The sequence below is a fragment of the Lissotriton vulgaris genome, chromosome 7 (assembly GCF_964263255.1).
Source record: "Lissotriton vulgaris chromosome 7, aLisVul1.2, whole genome shotgun sequence".
NCBI classification, from domain to species: domain Eukaryota; kingdom Metazoa; phylum Chordata; class Amphibia; order Caudata; family Salamandridae; genus Lissotriton; species Lissotriton vulgaris.
This window is the reverse complement of record NC_141695.1, coordinates 1,738,726,423-1,738,739,645: the sequence shown is the minus strand read 5'-3', so window position 1 is coordinate 1,738,739,645 and position 13,223 is coordinate 1,738,726,423. Positions and strand designations below refer to the sequence as shown.

General features: G+C 45.5%; 1 protein-coding gene and 1 long non-coding RNA gene across 2 annotated transcripts in view; one reads left to right on the top strand and one right to left on the bottom strand.

The window, feature by feature from the left end:
* Positions 1-13,223, bottom strand: part of LOC147706528 (alpha-2-macroglobulin-like protein 1) — a 268,374-nt gene that overhangs the window by 19,022 nt on the left and 236,129 nt on the right. The window contains exons 29-30 of the mRNA XM_086932997.1: positions 12,330-12,547; positions 11,089-11,304 (exon numbers count right to left, since the gene is read on the bottom strand). Coding sequence (XP_086789123.1) covers positions 11,089-11,304; positions 12,330-12,547 — 434 coding nt within the window. The remainder of the gene's footprint in view (positions 1-11,088; positions 11,305-12,329; positions 12,548-13,223) is intronic.
* The window catches only part of LOC147706529 (uncharacterized), a 137,676-nt gene that overhangs the window by 43,266 nt on the left and 81,187 nt on the right, over positions 1-13,223 (top strand). The window lies entirely within an intron of this gene.

Genomic DNA, 13,223 nt, shown 5'->3' with positions numbered 1-13,223 from the left:
ACAAGAATTCCTGGAGCTACGGAATGCCAAGAGGATCCCGTGGATGATGTACGTTAAGGGAATGCTAGAGGAAATGGGCCACTCGGAGCTATGGACGGATCCTCTAAACACCTGCCTAAAAACACCAAAAAAGGTTCTTGTGAGAGCATACCAAGAACTGATGCTTACAAAAGCTATTGATGCCACTCGAGAAGGATCCTTGACACACTTGTTCCTAAAAGTGAAAGACTCCTACTGTCCCGAAAGTACTTTAGACGCCATTTCTCCTGTACTAACGAGGAAATTATTTTTACAGTGGAGATATGGAAGTCTTCCCCTAGCTTCATTCACATCGTCCTGGGCATCCAGATCCACCACAGAAACCTGCCCAGTGTGTGCTCATCCGAAGGAAGATGATGTCCATGTTGTTTTCTTTTGTAAAGGATACGAGAGGAGCAGGAAATACTGGCTAGTACCGTTACTCAGGAACTTGGGTTTTAGAACTTTCCAACCTGCACTACGAGTTTTAAAGACAGACCTCTCTCCCATTGTAGTTTTTGCCCTCTCGAAATTTTTAACTGCCATGTGGTTTACCCGAAGCCGAGTGGTCAAAAGACTTGTATAATAGACTCACTGAAAGATACAATCTACTTTTACAGCACCCTATGTTTTTAAAACAAAAATCTGAACCATTGGATCACACTGTGTTTAATCCGTTTTTAATTGTGCATAATGTTATGTTTCTTTTATGATCTGTGATCGAAATAAAGAGTTTTGAAATGAAAATTACATTATACCATATGTATATGGATATATTGTTACAGAGCCAAGGGAGATGAAGTAGGAAAAGGAATTACAAGATAAGAATAGAGAAAGATAATGAAATGGATAATATAGAGAAATGTGCAAACAATAAATGAAAACAAGGTATATTGTGGAGAATGAAAGTGTAAGCAGAGAAACACACATGTATAAATATATATATTAAAAGATACAGAATTCCATATAAATGCTCTGGTGGGTAGCTATTAAAAACAACAACAAATAATAGATAAATACAATGTATTAGGATTTATAACCACCAATAATGAATAATGAGTGAGAGTAAGAGGAAAGAGACCTTAAATTACTGCATAGATGGGTTATTAACATTAGCATCAGTATTTGAAGTTAGAAAAGGTGACCATACTCAAAGAAAGAGATCAGATTGTTCTCTTCCAGGGGATCCTCATCAATAGTCATAAGCACTGAATATTCCCGCCCATGTGCGGGACCCCGGAAACAATATAAAAATATATATGTAACAAACACATGTCTCGCTCCAAATATATGTAAATACATATATCATTTTTCTCAAACCAATGCAGCTCTAAAACCAACGCTAGACAATGTAAACATTTGTATATGTACAGCAATTAGAAAGGAAACAAAAAACACATTAGGTCAAATAGTCCTTGAACTTTGTGTTTTAATGAGTAAAAACACTCATAATCTCGAAAATTGCTCATAAAAGACATTGTCAGCCATAGGCTGCATTGAAAAGTAATAACACAGAAACTGAAAGCATTTTCAGTTAAAACTGGCACCGTGCCTTTAAGGCAGCCATGACCCCAGGCTTCCCATCATGCCTCAGGGGTGACAGTTAGGTCAGTTGTTCTTTCCGGCTCTTTCAGTCAGGACCCTGATTAAACAGCTCCCACCTTTTTTTGACTTTGTCAAAAATATTTGGTGTTTTCCTTCAATTTTTGTATTCACGACGGCTTGCTAGTGCTACCTTTTTTGGGCTCAAAAAAGGTAAATTTTTTGTCAAAAATGCCTTCGCTTTTTGATACCTGCCCTTCCTGTGGGAAGAAGAAAGCTAAGACTGATACACATCCTGTGTGTATTCTCTGTCTTCCTGACTCCCATTCTGCAGACAAATGTGATCACTGCAAGTCCTTGTCAAGTAAAACTCTCAAGGGCAGAGAAAAAAAAAAATCTGAATTTATGGGCCTTCTGAGAGAGGTAGGTCTCCAAAGAGACAGAAAAAGCGGAGGGAGCGGTCGACGTCGAGAGATGTCCCGATTTGCTCCCCTCCGGCGTCGAAGGTTCCACCGACGACGAGTCAACTCCCCTCGACGGTGAAGACTTCAGCGTCAAGAGTCAAGGTAACTCCGCTGCTGTCAACCGGGCGACGTGCAGCGTCGAGAGAGTTTGCCGTCGAAGCATGGCAGCTCGAGGTCGAAACCTCCGCCGTCGAAGCCTCAGGTCCAGTCTTCGGCGTCGAAGCCTTCATCAAAGCCTAGTCATTGGCGTTCGGCGTCGAGGCATCCTCCGTCGGCGTCCCATCATCGACGCTAGACGTAGAGGCACCCTCCGTCGGCGTCCCATCATCGACGCTAGACGTCGAGGCACCCTCCGTCGCCGTCCAGCCATCGGCGGTCGACGTCGAGACATCCTCCGTCGGCGTCTCACCATCAACCCTCGACGTCGAGGCACCCTCCGTCATCGCCAGCACATTGGCGTTCGATGTCGAGACATCCATCGAAGTCCAGTCGAGGGCATTCAGCGTCCAAGCATTCTCCGTTGGCGTCCAGTCTTAGGCGCTCGATGTCAAGAAGGCCTCCGTCGGCGTCACCTCACCAGCGTTCGACGTCGAGACATGGAACTCCAGCGCAGTCTCCTCAGATTCACCATTCATCGGCACAGCCTCAGCCAGTGGCGGCACAACACACCAAGACGCTGAGCCAGCCAGGTCAGTCTTCGAGTCATGGGCCTATATCTCAGAGGTCCTCAAGAACAGCTTCAGCTGCGGAAGGTGACCAGGGCTCTCCAGTGAGCATCAGTCATTCTGCCAAGAGGAAGAGAACTCCAGAACATCGTGGTTCTCACAGTCGCACGACTTCTCCTGTGAGCCTGTCTTCCTCCTCATGTGCATCTTCCGGCCCTGATGTGATCATTTATACATCGGGCGGCGAAGGATCTAGGCATTCTCCTTCACCTACTCCACATGGGCGAAAGGATGTAACACCTGCAAGCTCTCCAGTGAGGGACGCCGCACAGCAGACTCCTGCTGTCAGACTTTCTCTGCGATGGTATGCACCGCTACATAACTGGGCTACAGACAAGGAGACAGCGTCTTGATTGCAGCAGCCGATCTCAAGGCCTAGAGAATGGTCTCGCTCTCCGGTGAGATCCAAAGGAAGATCACGCTCCCCAGTTCGCCGTAGGGAAAGATCACGCTCCAGGATTCGATCCTTCAGGCGTAGATCAAGATCTAGGAGCAGGAGGAGAGAACAAAGATCACCTACTACCTCTTCTCCGACACGCTCCCATAGAGACTATTCGCCCACTCTGACGGATTCCCTGCCATCAAGGGTATCTCCGATTGATGAGATCTTCACCTTTCAGGACATACTGGGTAGAGGGGCTCTAAAATGGGAGTTCCCTTACCAACTCCGCAGGTCAACACCTCCGTGATTTTTGAAACGCTGCATCAAAGGTGGGCACCTAAACCCCTTTTGCCGTTAGTGCCTGGTATCATAGATCGGTGATGGAGGTATTCCTCACTCCAGCAACGGTCAAAGCGGCTCCGGCGAGGATCCTGAAGAAATACAGATCTCCAGAGGAGGACCCTCTTTTTCTAAGAGATGATCTGCCACCGGACTCAGTAATCATCGCAGCAGCGAAAAAGTCCAGTGCGGTTTCCTCTTCTGCCACTGTACCTCCGGACAAAGACAGCAAGACTCAAGATTCGTGGGGGAGAAGAGTCTGTAGTACTTCGGTGTCTTTTCTTAAGGTTTCCAACGCAGAGGCCCTTTTGGGGCGTTACGAAAGGTCCCTGTGGGATTCTCTACAGCGTTTTGTGGACAAGCTCCCTCAAGAAGACCGTAAGGATTTTGAGGAGATCCTTCTAGAAGGCAGTCAAGTCTCCAACAAAATAATAAGTGCCGCAGCAGACGGGGCTACCCTTGCGGCGCATGGATATGCCCATGGAATTTCGGCAAGGAGATCATCCTGGTTGCGCCTAACGGATTTAAAACCAGAAGCCCAAGCGCGCATTCTGAACTTGCCTTTTTCAGGGACTTCACTGTTTGGAGCGAGCACGGACGAAGAGATGCAGCGCATGAGAGCAGAGCTGGACACTGAAGGCGGTAGGGCTCGAAAAGAAAAAAGAATTCAAAAAGAATACCGCTCCTACAACAAGGGCTCTTCAAAACAGCAGGTTCAAACCCCTAACTGGCAGAAGAGTCAAGACCAGCAGGGTCAGCAAAAGTCCCAGTATAGAGGAAAGTGTAATTCCAGAGGAGGAGGGAATCAACGCCAGGGCAACAATACCGGCAAAGCCCAGTCAAAGCAATGACTCTTTCCCTCCCCCAGTGTTATGTTATGTTATGTTATGTTATGTTATTTATTTTTTGTATAGCGCAACGGTTACTCAAAAAGAGAATCCCGGCGCTTTAGGTAAGGTGAAACAGGTTTCAAAATAACACAACACAGATAAAAACAGTTCAAAAGTCCACAAAAGAAACAGAGCTACAGGCAAACCTATTGAGAAAACAGCCAGGTTTTGAGGCCTTTCCTAAAATCAAGAAGAGTAGTCACCCCCCGCAAAGGGAGCGGTAAGGAATTCCACATCTGTGGGGCCAGCAGACTGAAGGAGCGGCCGCCTAGGCGAGCCCTCTTCACACGCGGAACAGCCGCAAGAAGTAAAGATTCCGACCTCAACGCGCGAGTAGGATGGTAGAAAGTGAGTCTCTTTTGAAGATGTTTGGCTCCCACCTCATGGAGAGCTTTATAGGCCAAGGTCAGAGCCTTAAAGGCAATCCGTTTGCGGATGGGTAGCCAGTGTAGCGTCGCCAACAACCCAGAGGCGCTGGTGCGTCTACTTAGGCCAATGATGGCCCTGGCCGCCACGTTCTGTGCCACTTGAAGCCTCTGCAGCAAATACTCAGGCAGGCCCAGGTACAGACTGTTGGCATAATCCAACCTGGAGCCTATCAAGGCCTGCACCGTCAGCCTCAGTGCCGTGGACCACTCCAGTGGGGGGAAGCCTTGCGGGTCATTTGGAAGAGTGTCGAAACATCACAAACGACAGATGGGTGTTATCTACATTCCAGAATGGATACCGTCTTCGTTTCAGCCATAAGCCTCCACCTGTTCACCCGATGGCAACATTGAATCATCAGTTATACCTTCTGCAAAAAGAAGTGGCCACTCTTCGAGAAGTCAGCCATCGAGAGAGTGCCAGTGTCTCAAATGGGAAAGGGAGTGTACTCCCGATATTTTCTGGTCAGAAAAAAGGGACAAAAGGCAGAATACAGACCCATTCTGGACTTGCGAACTCTCAAACTGCGCGTCAAAAAAGTTTGCATGTTGGCGCTTCACCAAATATATCCACATCTCAGGAGGGGAGATTGGATGTGCTCGCTGGACCTCCAAGATGCCTACTTTCATGTTCCAATACACCCCAGTCACAGAAGATTTCTTCGGTTCCGGATGGGGACCTCCCACTATCAGTTCAAAGTCCTGCCGTTTGGGTTGAAGTCGGCTCCCCGGGTGTTCACGAAGTGTGTTGCAGTGGTAGCAGCCGCTCTATGCCGCAGAGGGGTCTTCGTATACCCATACCTGGCCGATTGGCTGTTGAAAGGTCCTTCCCCAGACAGTGTAAGAAGTCAGTTCCAGACTTGCATAGAGCTCTGCCAGTGACTAGGGCTACATGTAAACTTCGGAAAATCAGTCTCAACCCACCCAGAAGATTCACTTCCTAGGAGCTCTGCTAAACTCCGAAGTAGGAAAAGTGTTTCCTTTGGAGGAGAGACAGTTTGATAACCCAGAAATGTCAGCTGGTACTTCGCAGCAAGGCTCAGAAAGTGCGCCGGATTGCCTCCCTGCTAGGGTCGATGGCATTATGCATATTCCTGGTCCCGAATGCCAGACTTCGAATGCGTCCTCTTCAGCAGTATCTGGAGGACAAGTGGGACCAACAATCGGCTCGCTGGGACGATCACATTACTCCGACGCAGCTCGAGCTTCCATTCCATGGTGGACCAAAAGACAAAATATGCAGGTGGGAGTTCTGTTCCATCAACCTCCCCCTGTACAGACACTGATCACGGAGGCTTCCCTTCTAGGTTGGGGAGCGCACATGGGTCAACTACAGGTGCAAGGTCTGTGGTCTCACAAGGAAAGTACCTACCACATCAACATGCTGGAGCTGAGAGCAGTCCACCTAGTTCAAGGCGTTCCTTTCCTCGATTCATGAAGCTTCAGTTCTAGTACAGACGGACAACACCACCACAATGTACTACTTGAACAAGCAGGGGGAACTCGCTCACGAACTCTATCGTTGGAAGCACAACAGATCTGGCATTGGCTTCTGACTCGCAAGTTGTCCATCACAGCAGTCCACCTCCCATGAGAGCAGAATGTGAGGGTGGACGCTCTAAGCCGTCATTTCGACAAAAGGGAGGATTGGGTCTTGCATGACGCAGTGGTAGAAGAAATTTTCCAATCCTGGGGTTGCCCCACCATAGACCTGTTCGGGGATGACCAAACCACAAAATGCCAAGACTTCGCCTCCAGGTTCTACCGGCCAGGATTGAGAGGGAATGCTCTTTTGATCGACTGGTCAGGGGAATTGGTGTACGCTTTTCCGCCCCTTCCATTGATCCCGAAGGTGGTGAGCAAGTTAACACACTCGTGCACAACGATGATTCTCATCGCCCCGGCCTGGCCGAGGCAATGGTGGTACACGGACCTGCTTCACCCGTCAGTGACTCCTCACAAGAGGCTACCATACAGGCCGGATCTGTTGTCCAAGATGGGCGGGAGGATTCACCATCCCAACCTTCCGTCACTGAGCTTGGCAGCATGGCTCCTGAGGTCATACAGTACGGACATCTAGGGCTGCCAGAGGACTGCATGTTCATCCTAAAAGAGGCAAGGTGGCCCTCCACAAGACATTCTTATGCATGTAAGTGGAAGCGATTCTATATGTGGTGTATACAGAATGATCATAATCCAGTTCAATGTCAGGAAGAAGCAGTTCTTCCTTTTTTGTTATATCTGGCTAAAGCAGGTTTAAAGTTTAATTCCATCAAGGTGCACCTAGCTGCTATAACAGCATATAAGAGGTCACCTTCTCAAACCTCTTTTTTCCAGTTGCCATCGGTCAAGGACTTCATGCAAGGGTTGAAAAAAGTATACCCTCCAGTGAGTCCTCCTTCTCCACCCTGGGAGTTGAACCTGGTGCTATCGAAGCTAATGGGTCCACCTTTTGAACCCATTCATAAAGCTACTTTACAACATCTTTCCTGGAAAGCAGCTTTTTTGGTGGCAATCACGTCAGCTTGTAGGCTGAGCGAAATTCAAGCTCTCTGTTCCTCTGAACCCTATATGGTGTTCCATTTGACTAGAGTGGTGCTACGGACGCATCCATCTTTTCTTCCTAAAGTGATGTCAGATTTTCATGTAAATCAGACCATTTCTGTGCCCACTTTCTTTCCCAATTTCTCTACTCCAGCTGAGAGGGCTCTACATTCTCTAGACCTGAAAAGAGTTTTAAATTTCTATCTAGATAGGTCTAAGGGCATTCGTCACTCTGATCATCTCTTTGTTAACTATGGATCGATCAGGACAGGTCATTCTGCCTCGAAACGTTCTATTTCTAGATGGATCGTTTCATGTATTAAGCTTGCTTACCAGCTAGCGCAGAAGCCCCTGGTTTTTCCTCCCAAAGCGCATTCCACCAGAGGGAGAGCTGAGACTGCGGCTTTCCTCAATAATGTACCCATGTCTGAGATCTGTAAGGCGGCGACCTGGAGGTCCGTCCATACATTTACCAGACATTACTGTCTTGATTCTGACACAAGAGCAGATACCCAGGTAGGCCAGGCCTCCTTGCGGAATCTGTTTAACAGCTAATTCGGGCTGTTATGCTTGGTCTTTTTAAGTTGGGTCATGTACTTCTCATTTACCTGCAGGTGTTTGATGGGCTTGCTATTCTATTCAGTGCTTATGACTGTTGATGAGGATCCCCTGGAAGAAAAGGATAAGTTACTTACCTGTAATCCTAGCTCTCTTCCAGGGGTATCCTCATCAAAGTCATAAGCACACCCACCCGCCTCCCCAGGTAATTGAGAGCTGTACGTATCTAACTTGACTTCAGGGTTATGCAAATAACTGACCTAACTGCCACCCCTGAGGCATGATGGGAAGCCTGGGGTCATGGCTGCCTTAAAGGCACGGTGCCAGTTTTAACTGAAATGGCTTTCAGTTTCTGTGCTATTCACTTTTCAATGCAGCCTATGGCGGACAATGTCTTTTATGAGCAATTTGAGATTTATGAGTGTTTTTACTCATTAAAACACAAAGTTCAAGGACTATTTGACCTAATGTGTTTTTTGTTTCCTTTCCTAATTGCTGTACATATACAAATGTTTACATTGTCTAGCCTTGGTTTTAGAGCTGTATTGGTGTGAGAAAATGATATATCTCGCTCCAAATATATGTAAATACATATATGTGTTTTTTACATATATATTTTTATATTGTTTCCGGGGTCCCGCACAAGGGCGAGAATATTCAGTGCTTTTGACGATGATGAGGATACCCCTGGAAGAGAACTAGGATTACAGGTAAGTAACTTATCGATCCTGTATGTTGTATATAATACGTTCCTAGGAAGCGGTTTGCATCATGGTCACCATCCATGTTTCTTATGATGGTGGTTGAGACTATTTCCATTGCCGTAATATACACATTTTGGCTGTAGCTAAGGCTGTGTGTAATAGTCGGGCTTGTGGTTTAGAAAGGGATTGTGATCGACGTGTATCATGCAGATGAATGGTAGCATGCGAAAGTAGAATTTGTAGACACGTGGGCTTTGAAGCTAGGGCAAAAAGAAATCTATATTATAGATTCCTTAAGTCTTGCGAATCAAGTCCTGATGACGGGGAGGATGCGTACCCATGGCTATTTATGACTTGTATTATACTCCAAGAAAGATCTCCAAATGGGCTACATCTGCGGGGACTAAATGTAACAGATGCAGTTTGTTTGCTGCGAATGCAATCCATATGTTTTTTTCTTGCCCAAAATTAGCTGAATTTTTTTTTGTCTATTGAACGTTTTTTGGGATCAATAATGGGACCAACAGTATGTATAACTGGGGCTGATTGGGCTTAATTCAGATACCAATGCTCATACAAGATCTAATGCAATTAAGTATTTTTTGTTTATTTGTATGGCAACGGTGTGTGCTAGTATTACAAAGGAGTGGATCAACCTTGAACCTCCGTCTTTTTTGAGTTGGCAGGCAAGATTATTGTCTATATACAACTTGGAAATAGCCATTTATAAGGTTAAGGGGAGAAGAAAGAGCGGAATGGGAGCTAAGATCTGGGCCCCCGTCACTGACTGGATTTAAAGCGCAAGTGAGTAGAAGTCAATTTTTTTTTTGTAGTGGATATGGCGTCTTTTCTTCTATTAATGTGGGCTATTATATGTTGACCTATGCTTATTGGCTCTTTTTTTGACTCTTGTTGCTGCTGCTTCCCTCCTTTTTAGATGACTTTATATGTGTTGTATTATGTGATGTACTTATTCCTTCCATAAAAAGGGGAAAACCAATAAAAAAAAATGTTTTTAAAAAAAGAAAATGCCTGGTGCAGCCCAGGAATCTGACCCATAAAAAAATGGAAACATCAAGAAGCAGATTATGCTAAATCAATAGATTTAACCCAGGAAAAGCCTTGATGAGTCTGTGCTTCTGGGCTTTGATACTCTAGAATCTTACAAAAGAAAGGTTTTGTACATTGTCAGCTCTTATACTTGAAAATGCAGAGCACCAAAGGGAAAACCTAGACCTGTAGATGAATAACGTTCATGGAAATTAACTGAGGGTTTCAAGCTGAGGGTGTTGCAATCCATTGTAGGAAATCTGATGGATCTCATCAAGGAAATCCTGGAAAAATCCAGGACAAGAATCGGACAATAGGAGGTTGTGGTAAAGGGACTCCCTGCAGTACAGGTCTGGATTATTATCCCATTGTGTTTTAAACTTTAGAAAAATCTCAAGAATATAAATGCCAATGAATTGCAGAGAAGTAAATTGTTAAGGATTCATGTACTGCATTTTTGATAAATGGGATTTAATAATTATCCACAAAAAATGCCCTACAGTGATGCGGGCTCCTAGCGCGTGAAGATCCAGGCTTCATTACAAGTTTATATCCATATATTTGCATAAACACAGTGCTGAATTTGTAACCAAATAAGTGTTGGGGACTAAACATTCAACTCAGAAGCCCATGGCTAATGCTACAAAAAGTGGGGGTACAGAATCCCGAGACATGTTAGTCCTGATTCCACCCCTTGTTTTTTCTATCCTCCATCAGAGAGTCCCTGCTCCTTTATCTCACTATTTCAGGTTCTGTCATCCCTGCTTTCTTTGTCACTGTTTTACTGTCTTTGTCTTCTTCCTTTTCTCCTTTTGTGTTTTCTCTCTCTTGCACTGGGTAAAGGTGTGATGAGGAAAAATGAGCCGGGCCCCAAAACTGAATGTTGGTGGGCCCCACCTGCAACCACCGGCTGAAATTAAGTACTGCATAAACCATAATGGATTCAACATGAAATGTTGAAAATTTGTAACCAGAACAATCATCTACAAGAGGGGATTTTATCCAGGACATGCCTGTAGCTTCATTCAGTAAACAAAATGCCCTATTTGGGAGTGCGGCTGTCTGCATAACTTAGCATGTCTCACGCCAACTAATGCTCATCGGCTGGGCTCGTCTACAGAGAGAAGGAGGATTACAGTCTAACCACCAAGAAATATTAGGCATTCCTTCCTAGGAATCCTTGCACCTCACACTGATAAAATAAACCTATGCTTGAACCTTTTATCTCTTGTCTACAAAAATCTGAGGCTTTCATTCTACAAATGCCTGACATTTCGGGGACTTCTTTCTTCTCCCTGAAGAAGCCTGGGGTGACAGCAGTCCTTCAGCCACATTCCAGAGATCCCAAACTATTCCTCATTCAGAGCTCCTGTGTGGGAAATTCCCAAGTTCTCCGGCAGGATACGGTTTATAACAAAACGATCCCAAAATTTGAGTTCTCACTTACCTGCACAATCACACAGCCCTTCCCTGCTGCCGATATAGTGTATTCTCCTGGAACCTTCGCGAGTGGTGCTTGCTGCATCAGAAGCCGATTCTTGTTGTCCACATGGAACTGCTGTTGGATCTCGCCCCCACATTTGACAGTCACAGTGACATCTCCCTTTTCGCTGAAGGTGGCCCCGGCATATCTGGCCAGAGCCATGAGAGCTACCACTGTATCCTAGGAACATAGAGGCAACATGGTTACTGGAAAGTGCCCATACACAAGCAGAATTGTTGTAACAGTGACCACGCACCTGGAGTGCAACAGCGCTACCACACTCGCACCTACAGAATAGCGGATCATCGGATGCACTCACACAGATCAGGTCTATTCACCTGTGCAAACACTAACAAGACAATCATTGCTGCAAGCCTCTGCCCACACAATGACTGAGTGGTAGTTCACAATTCTCCTACATCACCATCCACACATCTTTAAGAACCTGAAAGGGGCAACGCACCAGCACCTACCCACTGGCAGGAAAATGAAAGATTACACATTGTCAGAATGGTGGGAACTGACTAGTACATGCAATATTCTGCGACAAGTGACATCACATTTCTTTTTGGGGCAGCTTTTGTTTATTCTGTGAAACCATCCATGAAGACACCGGTCTCTGCATCAACCACCCATATCTCAGAAAACGAATCCCAAAAGAACTAGACGTAGTCTGTGAGGTAGGGCCACCATTCACTATTAGCTCAGAATAGCATGTAAGCAGTTCATGAATCAGGTAGCTCTCTCCTCTGGAAGACCAACATGACCTACCTATTAACCTGAGCATGGAAAACCCTTGCCATCCCATCCTTCAATGCCTTAAAGTGTCATATAGCCAAGACAAACCACTCTTTGCCCGTGAATGATCAGAAGTGTTCAAATAATCCTGCGAGATCACTCTGTCAGGGTTTAATGGCATGACATTGTTCACAGATAATGTTATGCATTAGTGAGGACATTCATGTTTCGATGGAAGGGAAATTAAACCTTCACCTCTGTGATTGCGAGACCATTTGAAGAACCAGAGAATTAAAAAGGCAACGTGAGAGCAGAGCATGATATTTAGAGGAAGATGTCTTTGTCCCATTAACAGACCTACCCTCTATGAAATGTGGTTCAATAACACAAAAGACATCTTATGGATGGGATATTTGGACATTGTTATTTAATGGGGCACTTCTATTGTCACTGTTTGTGCCTTTTACCTGGGTTGAAGAGAAGCCCCCATATGGGTTCTGCTGCTTGGAGAGCCAGCTCACGATCTGTGACGCTGTGCCAAGGTCTTCTGTGGACACATGGGATTGGGACATGTACGCCAAGAGCACGTAGGATGTCATCTCCACCTCCGCAGAGGGTGCTTGATACCAATAGGGCACATCTTCTTGCTTGGGTTTGTCTTTGCGCTCCCAGTGGATCTGTCCCTCTGTAAAAATACAAGTTAGAATGCAGAGATTAGGGAGCCCTAACAGTGAACACTACGCACATCATTGACGAAAATGACCATCAAAGAGAGAAGGTGAAGTTTAATTAATTATCAAAGTTGTCACCAAATATGTAGGTTTTTACTATTTTACATTTTTAATCAACTGAAGAAGTGCCTTTTGATTGGATGCGGTGATTCCAAGGACATCTGTTGGGGAAGATGTGATGTCCTGAGTGTTCCAATCTAGAACTTCTAAATTCTTAGGCACCTCTGTGCCTCCTTATATTGAACACTGAACTGGCATTGTTCACAATCAGCTTGAGAGGCTGAGGGGGAAGACGGAGGGCTCCTCCTAAATGGCACCATTCTTCATATGGTCCAGTCTTTCATCCTTTGGACATTTGGGTTACATGTACAACAATGCCCCAGACTGAAAAAAAATATACTTGGCTCTAAATAATAAACTTGAATCCTACTTTCCAATATAAAATGATTGGTCATCAGGCATCACCAGTATTTGTCTATACCAGACGTTGTGGCAAAGGGCCGTACTTACAGTTCAGCAGATGAGTTACTCTGTCACATGCTGTATTACAAGTGCAGTATATCCAACAATACGGAGCATGGGATATCTGTCATGTCTGTGATAGAGTAACCCTTTCACCAAACTCTGCCA